Genomic DNA, 21,207 nt, shown 5'->3' on the forward strand with positions numbered 1-21,207 from the left:
GCCCCACCTCCTGGAAGGGGGAATATCTGCATATATTATTTGGAATTCTTCTGTAAGGAACATTGTCTTTAATATAGGTAATTTTTAAAAAATACTGGATCTAAAAAAGACTTATGTGATATGTACGAATTCCTTTTTCAAGGGGGAAAAAAAACCCCAAAACACAGGATTAAAAAAAAAAACAAAAACAACCCAGCCAAGTTTGTACAATCTTTATGAAGACAAGCAAGACGCTGAGTATTTGGGATCTTTTTTATTTTTATACACATGACAAGATTTTACACCAAGAATAGTCAGTTAAATAGTACAAATTTACATTCATGAGGAATGTTAAAAAAAATTCAACTAAAAAACCCTCTTCTTTCTGTGACCCACAATCCCAACATTTTACAGTGCAGGGGAAGAGGGGCTGGGGGGAAGCATCCAAAACAAGTCTCTCCCAAAAGAAAGGACTTAAATTTCACATTCCCTCTCCACACAGGATCCAAATGGTCAGTATAATTCATAATTCATCTTTTTCACCTGTAGATTTCTGTGAAAAGAGAAAAATCATAAGACATTAAAAACCAGCAGAAAAAATCTTAGCTCACAGAAGGTTCATGTGTGGAAAAAAACAACTGAAATGGGCCCAGCGTAATTCATTACTTCATAGGTAGGCCAGAACCTCACCTATTAATCTGCAAAATAATTCAGAACTCAACAGTAAGATCAATGGCCCCTGAACACAAATTATCAAGATTTTAAAATTGGCCTACTGCTGCTATATAGTAAGGCAGACGCAGGTGGCAAATGCAGAAGCCTGGTGGGCTTAGTATCTGTTTAGGGGCGCCTGGGTGGCTCAGTCGTTAAGCGTCTGCCTTCGGCTCAGGTCATAGTCCCAGGGTCCTGGGATCGAGCCCCACATCAGGTTCCCTGCTCGGCGGGAAGCCTGCTTCTCCCTCTCCCACTCCCCCTGCTTGTGTTCCCTCTCTCACGGTGTCTCTCTCCCTGTCATATAAATAAATAAAATCTTAAAAAAAAAAAAATCCGTTTAACAAGATCTCAACAATGGTTGGCTAAAACAGAGGAATAAAAGGAATGGGGAGATGAAAGCATATACTTCATTTAGAGAAAAAATGGACCTGCTCCAGCTTTTGAATTTGACATTAGATGCCTATTTTTTGGGCGGATTTTCTGAAGTCTGACTTCTGGAAGCTATGCAGTCCTAACGCCAGAACTAAAAATAAAAATTTGCCTAATTTCCCAGGAACTAAAAATGCAAGCCCCATTCTTGACTTGCTTTACCTTTACTGTTTCTTGTTCTTCCTCGTCTGTTCCTGCATCCATTTCTTCTTCTTCGTCTTGCTCTGTGTCTTCTGTGGTGTCCTCTGTTGTTTCTTCAGGTTCTTCTTCGGGTTCTTCTTCCACCTAAGGGCAACACTTACGAGCTCATTAATGGATCCAATACCTTGGGTGTATTTTCTCTTTGTTCATTTAAATGTATAACATTATAATTAACTTCACTCCTGTTTTATCCAGAACTACAGAGTAAATCTGCTAATCAGAATTAACAGTCAAGCTAACAAAGGGAGACAGATTAAAAAAAAAAAAAAAAAAGATATAAAAGAGGACTTTCTTATTAATTCTAGCAGTGTGTGACACTGGGGGATTCAACTATTCCATAAATTACTTCAAACCTTTGCATCAGGGTCAATGTTTAAACTGAGGCGAAGCATTCTTTCTATTCGATCTCCATATGCTTTCGTGTCTGGTAACAGATATCCTGACCGCAGTGTTGCTGTTTCAAACAAAACCACAGCAAGATCTGAAACAGTTTTGTCGTCTTCATCTTCCTGGAATGGAGGAAGGGACATCTGATTAGTATTAAAAGGTACAAAATATTTCAATTAAAAGACAAAGGAGTATGGCTGCAGTATTACTCACCTTAACCCGTCGAAGCATGTCTTTGATCAGGGGATGTCTGGGATTAATTTCAAATGTTTTCTTCTGGCTGGCATAGTAACTGGTAAGGGGTAAAAATGAACATTAAGAAACATCACATTTCAGGGTCCATACATTTCCCATGTTCTATTCATTTTTAAAATTACAGAGAACACTTGGAAAAAAATGTATCACTACACCATGCTTTGCCTTTTAAATAGAGATGGGCAAGGTGCGATGGAAGAGTGCAATAAAGGGAACTATTTACTAAGGCATCTCAAGTGCCTACAGCTTTGTTGAGTGGATGAATGGATTTAGTGTCGTCTTCATCCCCTTAATTTATTCTCATTTCCTTAACTGCAGCTCGGTGTCGCACAGAGTTCTGAAACCTCTAGGCAGCCTCTGCATGCTGATCAGTTACTACCTTCTTCATGATGCCTTCACCAATATGGTTCCAGGACAAATTGTTTTTCTTGGAGCTCGGTTCTCAATGCATTCTAAATCCACCTTTCATTACGTTTGGCTTCCTGCTGTCAGTTGTGACTGCTCTCCCTTCTACAGCTGAGGAGAGGGAGGACCTACATCTAGCCCTACCTTGGTATACCTGTTACACATGCAGCGTTTAGAAGATTATGACTTGATCTGTTATCCTGACTGGTCTGAATGGCAGAAAGACAGCAGTGATGTCTACTTAGACCGCCAGGTGTACAGATACAGGAGGTGTGTGTTTGCTGAATGTAAGGTAACTTCCCGTTAATAAAGGACTGAAATAAATGGACATTTATATAAAGGCGACTATACTGCTGCAATGGGGTAGAAGCAGAAACCTGTTCTCCACCTGAATTTTATAATCTGTAAAGTCTTTGGGGGCAGGGGGCAAGACATGGAAGCAAGATGCCATTTCAGCATTTCACAGTGAAAATATTAACGTTGGGAGTCTCACTAAATATGAAATACACTTTATATAAAAAAATATAAATAGAGTTTTGGAATTGTGACAACAGAGACTACACTTCTGAGAAGAATCCTAAGCTAGGCCTTGGGAAAACATGAGGATCAGAGAGCAAATAAGACATTCCAGGTGGGCGAAGGGAGAATGAAAGCAGGGAAGAAGTCATTTTTAAGACTGTTGCTGTGACGTTAAAATATAAATTTGACATATATATTCCCTGGAAATAAAGGATACTCAAGACCCAGTGTACCTCCAGTACTTAGCCCTTTAGTTCATAAACTTATTAACTCATGGGTCCTTTACCCTTTATTTTGTGGGCATACTATTTGGGGAAAGGGAAGATAGTTAAAAAGGATGAACTCATTTGGCAAAAGTCATTGTCATTAACCTCATCTGTAACTATCAGTATCTAAAAATGTCAAAGAAGCCCAAACACCAGGCCAAGCATATAATCGAGTGCAAAAATAAACACAATGTATGTCACAGATTAAGAAATTTGTGTATAAAAATACCGTAAAATAAGTCATGAGCCCAACAGCTCTCCTTTATCAATCTAATGCCAGAGGAATCCCTCTGTAAACTTGTCTCATCTAACATAAAGCAGAAGTGGGGGACACCTAACACCCGTCAGCTCCTTGTACAGAAGCCGGCATCATCTGCTAAAGGAAGGCAGGACAAGCATGAACACCTGGCTAGGGGCCTTCCCAAGGATGCTTACTTTGTAGAGATGTCTTTGCCCGTTTGGTATGCTTGAGCTTTCATGATTCTCTCCATGTTGCCAGACCATCCGTACTGGCTGGCCACGAGAGCACATGGGGACTCTGTCAGACGCTGAGATACCACAGCCTTTTCAATCTTAGGGTAAGAAACCAAATGTGAGATACATGGAAATACCCACAATTAAGGTCATTCAGTACCTAAGGATTCATCACGTAAGATCATAAACAGAGGCAGGTCATAAAAATACCTCTTATTTAGATTCTTAGAAGACTCTTGTCATTTACTAATCTGAATTTTTTGGTCAAAAATAAACACCTTTTAAGCACATGTAAGACAAATGTAATCAGTAAAAATTTAAGTTATTACAAAAGCAGTATTAAACTACAGAAAACTTTCAGTTATAAAGAAAAAAACTGAACACTACCCACATACAGAATAACCACTATTATCTTTTTAATTATTTATAGTTTATAAAATTTTTTTTCTTTTAAAGTAGGGGCCCCTGGGTGGCTCAGTCAGTTAAGCACCTGACTCTTGATTTTGGCTCAGGTCATCTCAGGGTCATGAGATCGAGCTCCCTCTGCTCCTCTCCCTGCTTGTGTGCTCTCTCACTCTCCCTCTCTCTCAAAAAAAGCAGACTCCACACCCAATGAGGGGCTCAAACTCAAGACCCTGAGATCAAGAGTCACACACTGTACTGACTGAGCCAGCCAGGTGCCCCGGTAGTTTATAAATCTTAAGCTCATCCTCACCAAAATTTAACCACCATATTAAACACTGTTCTGTACAACTTTTAATGGTTATAAGGTAACCAGATGTAAAGTTTAATTTGTTGACAAAACAATTTTTTTAAAAAAAGAAAATGCAGATGCTAAAATTTCACAAGTTCAAATTTCCACAAGAATACCTTGTCCTTGAGAGCTTTATCTTTCATCCAATTGAGCAGAGGCTCAAATTCTTTCTCAATTGCTTCACGGCTCTCCTTCGTTTTCTCACTTTCATCAAATTTCACACCTTCTTTGGCAACATTCTGGAACCTTTTGCCATCAAACTCAGGAAGAGCCTGAATGCAATATTCGTCCACAGGTTCTGTGAGATAAATCACTTCATAGCCCTTTTTCAGAAGTCGCTCCACAAATGGAGAAGATTCAGCCTATGAAATGAAGGGAAGTGATAAAGTTTCCAAGCCTAGCCTTGGTATACTTGTTCCCCTCTAGTAGCTACATTTATATAGTACTAACAACCCCATTTTACAGGTGGAGAAATAAGAGGTGCAGAGAATATAATGACTTTTCTGTCAGTGATTCACCAGGCCTCATAATGACTCCAGTTCACTATTACCATTTTTTCCCCTCAAGATTTGGCTACATACCAGGATGCCTGACAGTTGGGAGTTCATCTCACCTCTTTTCTGCTGGACCCAGCCATGAAGTAGATTTTGTCTTGTTTTTCCTTCATTCTTTCCACATACTGGTCTAGACTGGTAATGTCACTTGGATGATGAGAAGACTGGAATCTAAGAAGTTTAGCAAGACGTGTTCGATTTGAGTGGTCTTCAATCACACCAAGCTTGATGTTGGTACCAAATTCTTTCCAAAAAGTATCATTGTACTTCTCATCAGCAATCTTCTTAATCATGTCCAGAGTTTTACGGACAAGCTTCTTTCTAATCACCTAAATAAAATTAAAGAATAACTTATTAGAGAACGTCCTCTCAAACTTTTGAGAACCTACCACATTTAAGACAGCAGGGGAATAGTGGTGAAAGCTACAAAGACAGGGCATCGTCACTGCCCTTTGTCAAGAGGCAGGGAATGGTGAGCAATCCTACGTCAGACTGAGCAGAAACGAAGTTGTCAGTGGAAACAGTCACAAAATCACTTTAATGTTTCTATTCTATCTTTAGACCAGATACTGGGTTTATATAGGTGTTTACTATATAATTCTTTCAACTTTTCTATAGGTTTGAAACTTTCATAAAATATCAGATTCTTAGGATTTAATAATAATTCCAGAATAAAATTAAGTTCTTCAGCTAAAGAGCCAAGGACTACTCTCAGTATCTGGTGACTCCACTAATGGAGCCTGTCTTCGGAAGCCCAATCAAAGAGCAAAGTAGGTAGTCTCTTCCCAAGAAACACTCACCTTAAGCAGTTTATGCTGCTGAAGAGTTTCCCGGGAAACATTCAAGGGAAGATCATCTGAGTCCACCTTCAGACGGCAAAAGGAAAGTTCAGTGAGCAATAGAAACTGGAAAAAAACCAAACTAACAAACCAAAAAACTACTTCCATCCCTTGTTTTTAATGACCCCTCTTCATTATTTTTAGATACTTACAACACCCTTGACAAAATTAAGGTACTTGGGCATCATATCATGGAAGTCATCTGTGATGAATACTCGGCGCACATATAGCTAAGCAGAGATCAAAAAAAAGGTCACCTTCTAGAAATTAAACTTTCAAATTCTAAACTCAGTTTTTACAATTTAAAAACTCACCTTAATGTAATCACTCTTCTTAGATCCATATTCGTCAAACAGACCACGTGGAGCAGATGTAGGTACGAATAAAATTGATTTGAAGGTAACTTCCCCTTCAGCAGTAAAGTGGATATAAGCCATGGGGTCATCACTTTCCTATGGAAAGATGGCATTTAGTCATTCGAAAGGCACCGGAAAAAGGCAGTGCAAAGGCTGAGTGATTTATTATGTGGTACACATTCAGTTAAGCATTTATTTAACCAAAAAAGTTCGCTTACCAACAAAAGCGGTGGGGAGGGAATGGAGGAAAGAAACAGTTAAGACTACTATTCTAACTAGCTAGACATGGTGGTTTTGCTGATCATCACTGATCATCAATAGCATCACTGATCTCCTAAACTTGGGGAAGAATGGATGAGTCTAGGTTCCACATGTGTCAGAGAACAGGATAGAAAAATCATCTTGTCTAAACGACAACATACAATACTTCAGGAGTGTACTGTTCAACCACAAAAAGTTCTCAAGATTTTTTTCATTGGGATATGGACTATAGCAGTGGCTATAACGAGGTATGTAAGTAAATCATAAAAACAAATTCCCTAGGGCGCCTGGGTGGCTCAGTTGGTTAAGCAACTGCCTTCGGCTCAGGTCATGATCCTGGAGTCCCAGGATCGAGTCCCACATCGGGCTCCCTGCTCAGTGGGGGGTCTGCTTCTCCCTCTGACCCTTCCCCTCTCATGCTCTCTCTCTCATTCTCTCTCTCAGATAAATAAATAAAATCTTTAAAAAAAACACACACAAAAAAACAAATTCCCTAGATCTGCATTATCCATTACCATACCCACTTGTGGGTAATAAGCACTTGAAATGTGGCTAATCCAAACTGAGATGCACGTGTAAGCATAAATATAGACAACCAGACTTTGAAGATACAGTACAACAAAAAACATCAAAATGTGTCATTAATTTTTTAAAATAATGATTACATGTTGAAATAAAAATATTTTGGGTATGTTGGGTTAAATAAAATATAAAATTTATATAAAATATAAAACATTAAAATTAACTACACCTGTTGCAACTCTTTTTTTGGTCCCGTTTTAACTTTTAAAGATTTATTTGAGAGAGAGAGCATGCATGTGCAAGTGAGCGAGCACGAATGGGGGGCAGGGGGAGAGGGAGAAGCGGACTCCCCCGCTGAACAGGGAGCCCATGTGGGGCTTGATCCTGAGATCATGTCCTGAGCTGAAGGCAGACACTTAACTGACTGAACCACCCAGGCACCCTGTTTCAACTTTTAAAAATGTGCCTTCTAAAAAATCTTCTAAAGAATCACATATGTAGCTCACATTACATTTCTAATACAGCTGTCCTAGATGAAAGTACGTTACATTTGTATACAGTAAGACTGTTCATGGGAATAAACGTGGAGACAGAACCAAGGGAACAATTTTAAGAGATAAAACTTAAGGGATGGTTGAATGTTAACATAAGGAAAACAAAGAAGGTTAAGAAACGAATCAATAGATGGAATAAAGATTAAAGAACAAACACAACCACAGAAAATCAAGTTTTATCTAGCCATGCTAAATATTTTGTTTTGTACAAAATGCTGTATGGGGAAATACTAACTTGAAACAATCTTAATCAATGCTAGTTTTAGATTCTACGGTTAAAAGGGATTAGTAAAAAGGAAACAGGTAACAAAACAAAGATTCCTAAGCATATGACCTCACAATAAACGTTTGAGGTTGTAAACAGGCTCTTTAAGGTTATGTTAAAAGCCATACGAATCAACAAACATAAAGCAGACTCAGACCTACAAATACAGAGAACTGATGGTTGCCAGAGAGGAGGAGGGTAGGGGATGGACAAAACAGGTGAAGGGGAGAAGGAGATACAGGCTTCCAGTTACGGAATCAGTTAAGTCATAGGATTAAACTGTACAGCATAGGGAGTATAGTCAGTGACACTGTAATAGCGTTGTATGGTGACAGATGGTAGGTAGCTACACTTGTGGGGAGCATAGCAGAATATAGAGATACTGAATCACTGCTGTAGAGCTAAAACTAATGTAACATTGTATGTCAACTATCAAATAAAAAAGTTAAAAAAATAAAAGGCATTCATTCTTGAATAGAAAAAAGCCAATATTGTTAAAAGCCATTCAATACAAGTTATGTTTTATGGAAATCATCCACCTACCTATGTAGGTAGCTGTTAATCTTTTTTGTAACACAGACCCCTTGGCAATCTGGTGAAGCCTACAGACACCTCCTCAGAGTAAATTCTTAAAATGCATACGTAATATAAAACACACAAGATTAAAAAGGAAACCAATTGTGTTGAAATAGTTATAAAACAATCTAAAAACATTTTTACTTTAGTAATGTTCATCACCTTATTCTAAAATAATATTTACCTTTGAAAATGATTTGTAGAAAGCTTTGTATTCATCATCTTCTACTTCTTTTGATGGTCTCTGCCATATCGGTTTGATGTCATTCATAAGTTCCCAATCCCAGACAGTTTTTTCAACCTGAAGTTACAGTACATGATTAGTCAGCCACAGCATTCACCAATAGTAATACTAGTGGGAACCATAACTTTAGGACAGTTCAAATCAATGGGGGAAGCACCAAAAGACACTTCTTCTAATCTCCTATGGTTCCTGCCAATGGGATAAAAAATCTAAAAGTATTTCTCTCAACATTTAAGACTGATCTATAATGCAAAGAAGGCAACTGGTTATCATTGTAACTGACAGCCAATTAAAAGGTTTTTCCCATTATTAACTAGCTAAAATGTTATTTCTTGAAAATATTTGTTTTGAGGTTAGAAGGACATACACATTAACTATTCCTACTTCATAACTTAGAGCAATCCAACATCTTACAATAAATACTCCTCAAACCTACCACCACTACTTCCACGTACTCTGCTCCTGAACAGGCCAGAGCGCTAACATTATAGTTAATATCTTTACCACAAATGATGTAGAAAGATTTTGAAGATCTTAAAATTTAGAACATGATAAGCCGCTAGTCCTGGGCAATATATAGAACTCAGAAAACTGCATAAAAATGACCTGTGTTTGCTACTTAAAACTTCCCACAGGCAGAAAACATACACACTAGCAAATAAACTTAGTTCTTGTTCTTAAGCTGGGCCTATGCACTTTAACACCTGGAGGAAAAAAGACCTTGAAGAATTAAAACTTAACTCCAGTCTGTGCACACTTGGGGTTGTGTTTTCTCGAACATGTCCTAAACAACATTTTAGTGTGGAGATGAACCAGACTTACTTTTTTCGTTTTTGGTTTTTTTTCCTCTTCTTCTTCTTCCACTGCAGCTTCATCATCAGAATCTTCTTTTTCTTCTTTTGCTGCTTCTTCTTCCTCCATGGGCTCCTCAACAGTTTCAGTCTATTGAAGTAGAATTACAGTTAAATTATTTTATTTAATAATTCTGAATATGAAAAGCAATTACAGCTCAAAAAAAAAATAGGTCTTCAATAAGAAAACCCTGAGTAGCCTGTACTAAAAGAACCACACTGAGCCTTTGTTTTTTTAAGTTTTAAATATAGACCCACATAATACATATAAATTTTATCAGTGTAGATTTACCTTGCTGCTCCACACATAAATAGGGAAGTTTATAAACTGTGAATATTTCTTGACAAGATTTTTAATTGTGTCCAATTCAAGGTAATCAGATGCTTCTTCTTTTAAAACGAGTCTGAAAGGAAAATAAGACATTTATAGAGAGACATCCTTGGTTTAAAAGATTTGATTATGAAGTCATCTAAGTACCTTTCTCACAAAGCTAATGGCCAGCAGTTCAGTGTAATCCAGGATGGTCCGTTTTTCCTGTTAAAGCTCTTATCACCAATGACGGTTTGCGAGCTAAAGATACTAAACATGAGTAGAGGGAAGAATCTTTCTTGTGTCCCTCAAGTGGAAAATACCCTCAGTTCCAAGTAAACAGTGCAAATGTTCCAACCTTCTGAATATGTTGTGTTTTGTGTTTAGTTTTTTCATTTGAAGAACTGAAATGTTAAGTTAGCTCAAGGTAAGAAGGCACTGAAACATTCTGGAGAAAAATGGAATGACATGCACTCTGACAGTTACTCTAGAAATCAAAAGGATTATCATAGATGGCAAACCCAGGGGCACCTGTCTGGCTCAGTTGGAAGAGTGTGCCAACTCTTGATCTCAGGGTTGTGAGTTCAAGTCCCCTGTCTGGTGTAGAGATTACTTAAAAATAAAACCTTAAAAAAAAAAAAAAGTCTCTCTTATAGAGAACAAACACTTAATAAAAACATGTTCCTTAAAAAAGCTAGAAAATTAATCTTATTGTTCATTATCTCCACTGTCCAAAACAGTAGTCAGTCACATTTTTTTAAAGATTTATTTATTTGACAGAGACATAGTGAGAGAGGGAACACGAGGAGGGGGGAGTGGGAGAGGAAGTAGCAGGCTTCCCGCCGAGCAGGGAGCCCAATGTGGGGCTTGATCCCAGGACCCTGGGACCATGACCTGAGCTGAAGGCAGACGCTTAATGACTGAGCCACCCAGGTGCCCCACATTTTATTTTTTTAAATAAAATTTAAAGTTAGTTCTTTAATTACACTGCCATATTCTAGGTATTCAATGGACAAAGTGGCTAGTAGCTGCCATACTGGACAGTGCAGAGGTAGAATATTTCCAGAGTTTTTTGTTTTTTTTTTTAAGATTTTATTTATTTACTTGACAGAGACACAGCGAGAGAAGGAACACAAGCAGGGGCGAGTGGGAGAGGGAGAAGCAGGCTTCCCGCCGAGCAGGGAGCCCGATGTGGGGCTCGATCCCAGGGCCCTGGGATCATGACCTGAGCTGAAGGCAGACGCTTAGACTGAGCCACCCAGACACCCCAAGGATTCCTTTTTTTTTTTTTCCTTTCCCCTCAAAGATTTTATTTGACAGAGACACAGCGAGAGGGGGAACACAAGCAGGGGAAGTAAGAGAGGGAGAAGCAGGCTTCCCTCTAAGTAGGGAGCCCGATGCGGGGCTCGATCCCAGGACCCCAGCATTATGACCTGAGCCGAAGGCAAAGGTCTAACGACTGAGCCACCCAGGCACCCCTATTTCCAGAGTTCTAATGGACAGCCCTGGCTTAGATAATTCTAATACTGACAACTGCAACATTGTTTCTTCTTCTTCCTTACTGTCCCTTCTGCAAACCCCTCCTCTACTCACCAAAAATAACACATCATAACATAACCTCAAACACAGTGGGGAGCCCACATCTTGATGTTTGTGTTCCCAATAAATATGGCCTATGTTGTATCATGGGTCCCCCCTTCCACTTCAAAAAGTTTACAGCTTAGTAGCATTACCAAGAGGTAGACAGTTCATGATGACACAGCCTAATGAAGTGGCCAAGCCTCTGGTTTCAGAACATGTATCCTGGTGACGTGGGGTTGCAGGAAAGTTCAGTTGTGGATCCAAGTTCAAGCTGATGGTTACATCTTAGCGATATTTAAAAGGCCACTGGATATATGAGTGCAGAGCCTAGTAGAGAGATCTAGACCAAGGACTGGCAAACTATGGCTGGCACCCATAAGAAATTTTACTGGGACACAACCTCATCATGTGTTGTCTATGGCACCTTTGAGCGAGAACATCAGAGTTGCGACATATGACAGATCCCACTGTCCAAACGCTTAAAATATTTACTAGCTGGCCATTTAGGAAAAAGTCAGCTGACTCCTGATCCAGACTAAGAATAGAGATTTGAGAACCCTGAGCAAGAACTGGAAGCTGAATCCATCACGGTAGGAAGACTGCACAAGGAACACAAAAATAATGAGAAAGGGCTGAAAGTAAGTTACCTTTGAAAGAGATACTGTCAACATTTAAGCAACAGGCAAAAGAAACAAAAAGATATGCAGGGTCATGGAAACTAGGTACTAAGTGGATGGTGTGGTAAGTAGATAGCAAATTATGTAGGAGACACAAGAGGAAAACCAAGGAAGAAAGAAAATCTATTGCTGGGAGCAATGTCAATTTAAAATCCCTGAACCACTGGATTTAGCAACAAGATTACTGGTGACTTATTTCAATGGAAAGGTGGTGGATAAAGTCATAGTGCCTGACCGAATAAGGGGGTGCGGCACCACCTGTCTGTCTCCTTCCTTACCCACTGAGACTTGAACATGGGAAATAGGAGTGTGTGGGAAGGACTGACTTTAAAAGATGGGGTTGGAATTAATTTATGCTTAGCCTCTGAGGAGGTAGGAGGCAGGCAGCAGATCAGAAGTAGCGACCAGGGGTGCGTAGGTGGCTCAGATGGTTAAGCGTCTGCCTTCGGCTCAGGTCATGATCCCAGAGTCCTGGGATTGAGCCCCGCATCGGGCTTCCTGCTTGGTGGGGAGCCAGCTTCTCCCTCTCCCTCTACTGTCTCCCCTGCTTGTGCTCTCCCCCTCTGTCAAATAAATAATCTTAAAAAAAAAAAAAAGTAGTGACCAGCGCAGGGAAAAATATAAAATACCTCCCTCATAGTAGGAAGGACAGAAGCAAATGTACTAGCTAGCATTTACTGGATGCTAATTTCATAATCTCACTGAATCCTCACAAAATCTCTCATAAGAGTACAGCAGGGGCTAATTTAGGGGTGGGAATAAGAGTAGGTAGGCATGGGCGCCTGGGTGGCCCAGTTGGTTGAGCGACTGCCTTCGGCTCAGGTCATGATCCTGGAGTCCCTGGATCGAGTCCCACATCGGGCTCCCTGCTCGGCAAGGAGCCTGCTTCTCCCTCTAACCCTCCCCCCTCTCATGTACTCTCTCTCTTTCTCGCTCTCTCAAATAAATAAAAATCTTTAAAAAAAGAGTAGGTAGGCACTAAATTGTTTGATGGCTTCTATTTTATTGGTCAAATACAAGATGAAATTATATATATAAGGTGGGACCTTGACCTCATCACTTTCTTGCCTTCTATTTCCTTTTCCCTTTGGCCATTCTAGACTGTCAGTTCCTTAAATGGGCCTCTTGTCTTTGGAACTTCCAACATACTGTGCTTCCTGCCTAGAATATCTGAACCTAACATACCACAATTTCAGAAAGTCCTTCTGATAAGGGAAGTGTCCTCTAGCTTCCTTTCTGGCATTTGCCACTCTGAAATCATTTCACGTTTTTCTTCTTTACTAGAATGAGCCACATGGAAGCAGCGACTGTATTGGTCTTACTCTCCACCGGAGTCCTAAACCCTAGCAGGTGATATGCACTCAAATGATTATCTGCTGAATAAATGCTGGGGTAGAAGGGCTTGAAGAAAAATGGCAATTTTGCTCAGGGAGAGCACTTGTAAGGTTTCACTCACTCATCAGCCATCCATGCTACATGCACGAAGCTGTCCTGATTACCCTTATTCACTCCTAGAAACATCTGCCAGTCAAGTGTTAGGCTCTAGGAATGCAACAGCCAAGCGAATGTTTGCTTCCATGGAGCTTCCATCTAGATAATCTCACCGGTCTCTTAGCGCCCTAAGACATCCGCCCTCTTGGGACATGGTTTTCTATCTCACTGTAGTTAGAGGAGATTTACCTATGTTCCTTTAACATCTAACAGAGAGGGCACCGGGGTGTAACTATTAGTGATGCCCCCTAATGAGAGCAGGTGATAGGACTGTGAATAAAGAAGGCAGAGATAGGTAAATTGGGAAAAGTTAGTAAAAGTACTAAAATGCACCCATCTAATTAGTATTTGCTAAAGGAACATTTATGAAAATGAAGACAGGAACTATTCACCTTCTGGGGTGAAGAACATTGGTCAAAATAATAGATACATGCTTTCTTATATTCTGAATACTTGAAAATTCTTATGTGGAGAAAATTTAAAACTGGACTAAGAAAAAAAGTTGAGGCTGTAGGCACATTTTCACCTTGCTCGTTAGCAAGCCAAATGACCTCTGAAATGGGATTTCTTTATGTGGCCTAAAGCTGGTAGCTTCATATAGCTCAGTATTTACTTGTCATTCCATAAGTATTAAGCAAATTTAAGCATCTTGTTCTATTTGTTGGGGGAAAAAAAGTCAAAAAGCTGCTCTACTTCACAGTGCTATAAACACCGAGAGCCCGTGGGCATGAGATCTGCCTCGTCTATACAAGGAACAGGTACCGGCTTAAACCAAATACTAGTTTGAATTCAACAATCTGCAACCATCCTCAAAGGAGACATCTTCTGAAGAACTTTAACTTTCTTCAAGCTTTTTGTCTCTGTTCTCTCCAACCTGTCCCCACCCAGCACCAGTTACCACCATAGTTGAGTATTTTCAATGGTCACCCTGAGAGTATCCTCTCATCCATTCCTGCCACCCTCCACATCCATCTTCAGAAAACCTTAAAAAAGCTAATCAAAAACTCTTATCATTAAGTGCCACCGACTGAGAGGACTTTCTTTAATCCTGTGAACATGCTGTGCCTCCATCCCTTCGTAGCCACAATCCTCCACAGGTCAGACGCTTCTTTCCCAAGACTTGCCTCCTTGGAAATCTTGAATCAACCCACTTCTGTGAGGCCTCCAACCTGCCTTCTCCCCTAGAAGAGTTAATCCTTCCAACTTTTTGCCCTCTACGTATAGCAGCCATTATAACTCTTTGTGTCTGGCCCTTAGGAGGTCCTCAAAATATTTCCTCAAGTGATGAAAACAGGTCAGTTTTATAGACAAGGAATGAAAGCCCAGAATAAGTTATTTGCTCAGAGTCAAGATCCTCGCTAGGCGATTACTTCTTATTAGGAATCAGTAATACTCACGTAATTGTTGTTCCCCGTCCTAGAGTGTCTCCTCTTGGGTCAGCAATTACAGAAAATTCATTGGAGTCAGATTCCCAGATGTGCTGAGTATCGTTGTTGTGTTTTGATGTGACAATAACCTTATCTGCTACGAGGAAGGCAGAATAGAAACCGACACCAAACTGGCCAATCAATTCAGAAGTCGACTGGCCATCTTCTTGTGCCTCAGTCATTTTGTTTAAAAACTCGCTTGTTCCAGATTTGGCTATGGTACCAAGGTTTTTAACCAACTCTTCCCGGGTCATTCCTACACCAGTATCTGTGACATGTAGCAGATTCTTCTCCTTGTCACACTGAAAGCAAGACAAGAATAGGACAGTTTTATTCACTTAATACTCACAGTATGACAAGTAAATACTGGGCTATATATTCAGAAATTACCAGCTTTGGGCCACCTCAATTCCAATACAGAAAACTAAACTGGGTTAATTTTCCTCCATATAGTATTTTATGGCCTTTTCAGAAAACGTGCACCTTACATGCAAGCATCTTTCTTTATAGAGGATAATCTGAAGTTCTGTGTTTTTGAGAAACTATCAATATAAAGAAGACAGAGACTGGCCTAAATGTTGAAGAGCAGATAGACCTAAATAAAACAAGTTATTTTTGAAGAAAAAAGTTTAAGAAAAATAAAATTTTATATTGTGCCTATTTCTTTCATAGAAAATAAAAAGGTTCAAAACTTGAATGACTTCTGGAATCTGTGGTGATCAATGTTCTTCACTAAATATTCCTAGCTCTCTGTCTTTTGGAAACATAGCGGGAATATGCTTCCTTCATTTTTGGTTATTAAGGCCATGTGACTGGTTCTGGCCAGTGAGCTGCAAGTGGGAGTCAGGAATGTAGCTTTCAGACTAGAGCCTTTAAAGGATGGGAGACCCTCCAAGCTCTCTGTACCATGGTAACAAGCTATACTCCAGATGGCGGCTACTCTATCAGCCTGTGTCCAGGAGGGAGGATGATGCAAAGCAAAGGCCGCAGTGGCCTGTGGTTGTTTATTTAATCCAGGGGTTACCAAACTTTTTCTGAAAAAGGGCCAGGCAGTAAATATTTTTAGGCATGTGGGCCATATGGTCTCTGTCACAACTATTTAAACCCATCGTGTAGCACAAAGGCAGTCATAGCTAACACATAAATAGGCATGGTTGTGTTTTGGTAAAACTTTATTTATAAAAACAAGTAGGCTGGATTTGGCCCACAGGCCGTATTTTGCTAAACCCCAATTTAAGCCCCGAGGCTTGGGGGTTATTTGTTACTGCAGCATAACCTGGCCTATCTTGACTGATAGAGATTCCCCGTATCTAAGGATTCTTTTAGCTTTAGAAGAAGAAATTTGTTTTAAGCTTACCTTAATTTTGACAGTTAGTTCCTCATTTCCAGCAAGAGCATTTTCATCAGTCAGTGATATTAACCTTATCTTATCTAAAGCATCAGAAGCATTTGAAATCAGTTCTCTCAAGAAAATCTAAATGGAAGCCAGATTTAACACACTTCGATTAGCTTCAAGATATACAAAACAGCAAATTTAATGTCAAACTCATTTTAGTTTTTTTTTTTAAGATTTGTTTATTTGACAGAGAGAGACACAGCAAGAGAGGGAACACAAGCAAGGGAATGGGAGAGGGAGAAGCAGGCTTCCCGCCGAGCAGGGAGCCCGATGCGGGGCTCGATCCCAGGACCCTGGGACCATGACCTGAGCCGAAGGCAGATGCTTAACAACTGAGCCACCCAGGAGCCCCATTTAGTTCTCTTCTGTACTCTGAAAAAGCACACTTTAAGAAATAAAACCTATGGTACAAAAGTGGCTTTACTCTCTTGGTAAAAGGAGGTACAGCTCTTTACCCACAGGACTGTAGCAACTGTTAATGGATACCTCAATTAGTTAAGAGTAGTAAAACTCTAGTCTCAAACTAGATCTTTACGTATTAACACACAAGGCTTAGTTTGTGTGACTGCCCTTAACACTGACTATTTAGCAGAATACGAACATAATTGGAGGGGAAAGGACAAAAGGAAAATGTCTAACCACCCCCCCACAGGTATCTAGCAGCAATTTTTATATTTAAACTGTGCTAATAACTACTTACTTGAAATTACTACGTAAAGTATATTTATTATGAAGGTAAACAAGTATGCTATTGCAAGAGAGAAAATATTATCCAAACCACATGTTACTTACCTCTTTATTTTTATACAATGAATTGATGATGAGTTTCATCATTCTATTAACTTCAGCTTGGAAGGCAAATTTTTCTGATTTCTCTCTAAGTTCTCTTATTTGGGATGCATTTAATCCATCCAACTGAATAGCTTCTTCCTCTCTAAGGAAAAAAGTTGATAAACTACTGCATTGCTTACTTAGTTCCCTCCAAAAACAAAGGATCTACGATGAAAGCACAGCGGTCTCATGAGATTGTCTTAAGGGTTAAAAAGGTAAAATGGAAACCTATTATAAAATATTACTAACCCAATATTTCTATTATTTTGCCACCTTAGCACTGAGCTATAATACTCAGTTCTTAAAACTGTCAGAAAAATAAACCCGACTTTTCTCTACTAAAAATAAAAAGCAAGGTCATACTTATTTATGCGTTCCCTCGCATGTGGGGCTGCCTCTTTACCTGGGAAGCTTTGGCCTCTAATGGTCTACAAAATTGTCAATTAAGTCCCAAGGTGCCAAATTTGAAAACATTGCTCAAATGAGAGAAATCTTTTTAAAAACTACGAAGTTTAGGGGCACTTGGGTGGTTCAGTCAGTAGAACATGCGACTCTTCATCTGGGGGGTCAGGAGTTCAGGCCCCACAGTGGGGGCAGAGGTTACTTAAAACAATTACTAAGTTTACACACTTACTGAATATAAAACCAACTGGTCTTAGGAAAGTCACAGAGCTTATATTCTGCAATCTAGTTATCCAAATAGTTTTCAAAGGAAATTCATCCCATTCTGACCAGTCATTCCTGGTTGGGAAGTTAGGAGATACTTAAGGGATGAACATGCCTCATAGCCCTAACATTTTCTTTGACCATTTCTTAGGTATTTAAATTTGGGGTGTTACACGTCACCTGGACCTTTGAAGATAACAAGCTACTGTATTCCAGTGTTCATAAGGGCCAGTCTGTGTAGCTTCAAAAGAACACAAACCTCTGTACTACTTCATCATCTGTCCTTGAGCCTTCTCGACTTTTGCCCAGATCCTCTTCCACTGTACCATCCACATCGACTTCATCGTCAGCTCGGACCGACCCTGAAAGATTTAACACCAGAAAACTCTTACACCGTCGTTGCTTCGTGTACTTCTCAGAAGAAATACAGGGCGCCTGGGTGGCTCAGTTGGTTAAGCGACTGCCTTCGGCTCAGGTCATGATCCCAGGGTCCTGGGATCGAGTCCCGCATCCGGCTCCCTGATCTGTGGGGAGCCTGCTTCTCCCTCTCCCACTCCCCCTGCTTGTGTTCCCTCTCTCGCTGTGTCTCTCTCTGTCAAATAAATAAATAAAATCGTTAAAAAAAAAAGAAGAAATACAATCAAACAGGGCAAGAATAGGGGTTGCAAAGTTCAGGTGGTTAATATGGGAGGTGGGGTTGGAAGAATGGATCTACTAAAGACCCAGTGTAAACCCAACTTGGTGTATTTCTTATTTAAGTTCAGGTACTGAGGCCTCCAGTAGATTCTGAAATACGGAGGCTGCCATCGCGTCTGAAGAGCGGCCCTCGGATGCTTTATGAAGTTTAGCAGATTTGATACCAGGTCCCTTCCACACTCACACGTGTTGCGTGCAGGCCGAGACAAGGCCGCCCAACCGACCAGGCCAGAACTTAGACCTTCACCATCGCAGGTCAGAATACAAACGGAATTTGTGCAACCACTGGCGAGAGGAACTGAAATCGGGCCCAAGCGAGCGAGCGAAGAGAACTAAAGAGATTTTGAAAGGTTAAGAAGCTCGAGCAAAAGTGAAGCAAACACGCTGACACGGTCTTTCTTCTCAGGGCCCCACAGCCCCCAATCCAGCACCTAAGAAGGGAAACCCGCTTTCTGACTCGCAGACTGGATGCGGGGGTGTCCCCAGGCGTGGAGGGCCAAAGGCTCCTGCGTCCGACAGAAGTCCTCCAGAACAGGCACCCGCAAGGCTCCTGGGAGACCAAGAGCCCCAGGGGCGCCCCACCCCAAGTTGGTCGAGACCTCTCAGCGCGAACACTAGGAGGTCTGCAAGGGATTTAAATGTTCTCGGTTCTCGTTTTTCCTTTCCACAGAAAGAGGAGTGCGTGAACTCCCCGGAGCCTCTTTCGAGGAAAGGCGATGGATTCCCCTCGGCCCAACCGAGGCCCCGTAATCCCCCTCCCAGGCTCAACGCCCCCAGAACCTTCGAGAAGAGGCCGCGCTTGAGGAGGGGGGGCGTCCGGGGGTGCCCGCTCCTCGGGGATCACTCACCGAAGGTCAGCAGGACGCAGCAGAGGCCCAGCACCCACAGTGCCCTCATGGCGCGCGGCCGGTGAGAGTCTCAAGTGCCTTTTGATCGCAGGAGCCGCCTCCACCCCCCACCACGGGGCTCAGATCCTCACGCCACGAGCCGCGCGGTCCGCCCACTACCCCCCAAACAGGTCGGGCCGCTTTTCACCCCAGCCTCTCGCGGGCGGGGGACGGGAAACACGAACCCACCAATGGTGCCGCACCACGCACCCCCTCTACCCAATGGGGACTCGTGGGGGGGACCGCAGTGTACCAATCGGAGCTGTCCAGGTGCGGTGTCCGATGCCCGAAGCGTGGCTCCCTCCGATTGGTCAGCCATAGCCTCTCTTCTCCAATCAAATGGCTCCGCGGGCCCCTCTACGTGGGACCTCCCCCTTGCCCGGGTAGCTTTGGTTTCTCAGGGAAACGGCCCAATGAACGTCAGCACAGAACACATCCCCTCGTTTTGGAGAGGTCGCAGAGGAACCACTTCCGGATCCTTGAGCGCGTTTATTCCGTGATCAGGGGAAACGGTAGTCATGGCAACGGTTCTTCACTTTCCCTGTCTACGTGTGGGGTCACGTTGGGAATGATTCCCGCGCGCCTTTTCGCAGTCAGCTTTCTCTTTGGCAGTGCGTCCCGGAGAAGAGAAACACGTGAGAGGTTGAAAATCGCCGAAGTACTTTTTAGATGGAGGTGGTGAGGAACTACAGTTCCCGGCATGCAACACACCAGGGGGTACACTGTATTGAATGCTGGGGATCGTAGTCTTTGGCCTGTGGACCAGCTGCGTAGTTTAGCCCTGCCGCATTTCCCAACGTGTCTTTGCGGGAACTATGCGCTGCGTGTTTTAGAGTTTACGTCTCGTTCTGCTTGTAGTAGAGGTCTGTGTTTATTCCAGTGTACACAGCCCGTAGAAACAGGCCTGGGAAGCTCCGACACCTTGGTCGCGGCCGCCATGTGTTCGGGGGTTGGCCTCTCCGAGTCTGGGCTCGGCCTCCGGCTGGTAAACAGGAATCTGGCTTCTCGTGCGTCACTTGGGGGGTCATCGGACCCCTCGCTGCCTCTCCGTGTTCAGTGGCCGAAACCTGCGGCCTCCCTGATCCGGTTTGCAGGAGAGGATAGTGGGGCTTCTTTTTTTTCCCTTGAGAGAAATTGAGAGCAACTTTGATGCCCTCAACTCACTCCTAAATTTCAGAGATGGTGGCCGGCGGCCCTAGAATTCCCATTGTCAGGTGGAGAGCGTGTTCGTAAAGGTCTGTCTAGCACAGAAAAGGGGGAAAAAACCCTCGTTTACCCTGTGCAGGAGGATACACCTGCAGACACTTGAAAGCAAAACCTGTGGGGCTGCAAATGAGAGAGTATGCAGCTTTGTAACTTCATAGAAATACCTACTCAGCGTTTAGGAAGACACAAAGGACCAGGTGTCTTTCCGGCAAGGGAAGTCCCTCACCCCACGCTTGCGTCTTTGGAAATATTTATTTTGTGTTTATTAACCTAGTCTTTACATACCTCTCCCCGACCCCAACTCCGACCTTGTTTCCAACAAAAAACACTCCCTTTCTTGTTGCTTCCTCCAGGAAAATGGAACTTGGAATTTGTTTTCAGATATTCATTCGAATTCCTGAAAACAAGCTTTTCAGTGACAGGCTGTCATAATCTTTTCTCAGCTTCCCCTATTTAGGTTTGCCATTCTTAATTCTGTGGTTGGTGTTTACACATTGTGGTGGTGACTTATTTACATCTGCTCAAATTACCAACATTTGTTACTGGTAAGCAAAGGATACCTTACAAAGCTTTTTTTTTTTTTTTATGCTTTTGTGTTTGTATCTTTTTTTTTTTTTTTAAGAGTATACTAGGG

At 41.6% G+C, this 21,207-nt stretch overlaps 1 protein-coding gene across 1 annotated transcript; it reads right to left on the reverse strand.

Moving 5' to 3' along the window:
- Positions 1-240: 240 nt before the first annotated feature.
- HSP90B1 (heat shock protein 90 beta family member 1) lies at positions 241-19,504 on the reverse strand. Its single transcript, XM_034987710.1, has 18 exons — positions 19,329-19,504; positions 18,044-18,146; positions 17,080-17,221; positions 16,249-16,365; positions 14,862-15,193; positions 9,698-9,809; positions 9,377-9,496; positions 8,495-8,611; positions 6,091-6,228; positions 5,929-6,006; positions 5,738-5,803; positions 4,997-5,266; positions 4,500-4,745; positions 3,591-3,727; positions 1,924-2,002; positions 1,677-1,832; positions 1,285-1,407; positions 241-532 (listed from the first exon to the last, which is right to left on the reverse strand). Exons 1-18 carry the CDS (start codon positions 19,375-19,377, stop codon positions 503-505), a joined length of 2,415 nt encoding a protein of 804 aa, XP_034843601.1. The 5' UTR covers positions 19,378-19,504; the 3' UTR covers positions 241-502.
- Between the last annotated feature and the right edge of the window lie 1,703 nt (positions 19,505-21,207).

This window comes from Mirounga leonina, unplaced genomic scaffold, assembly GCF_011800145.1.
Source record: "Mirounga leonina isolate KUSES-001 unplaced genomic scaffold, KU_Mleo_1.0 Mir_418, whole genome shotgun sequence".
NCBI classification, from domain to species: domain Eukaryota; kingdom Metazoa; phylum Chordata; class Mammalia; order Carnivora; family Phocidae; genus Mirounga; species Mirounga leonina.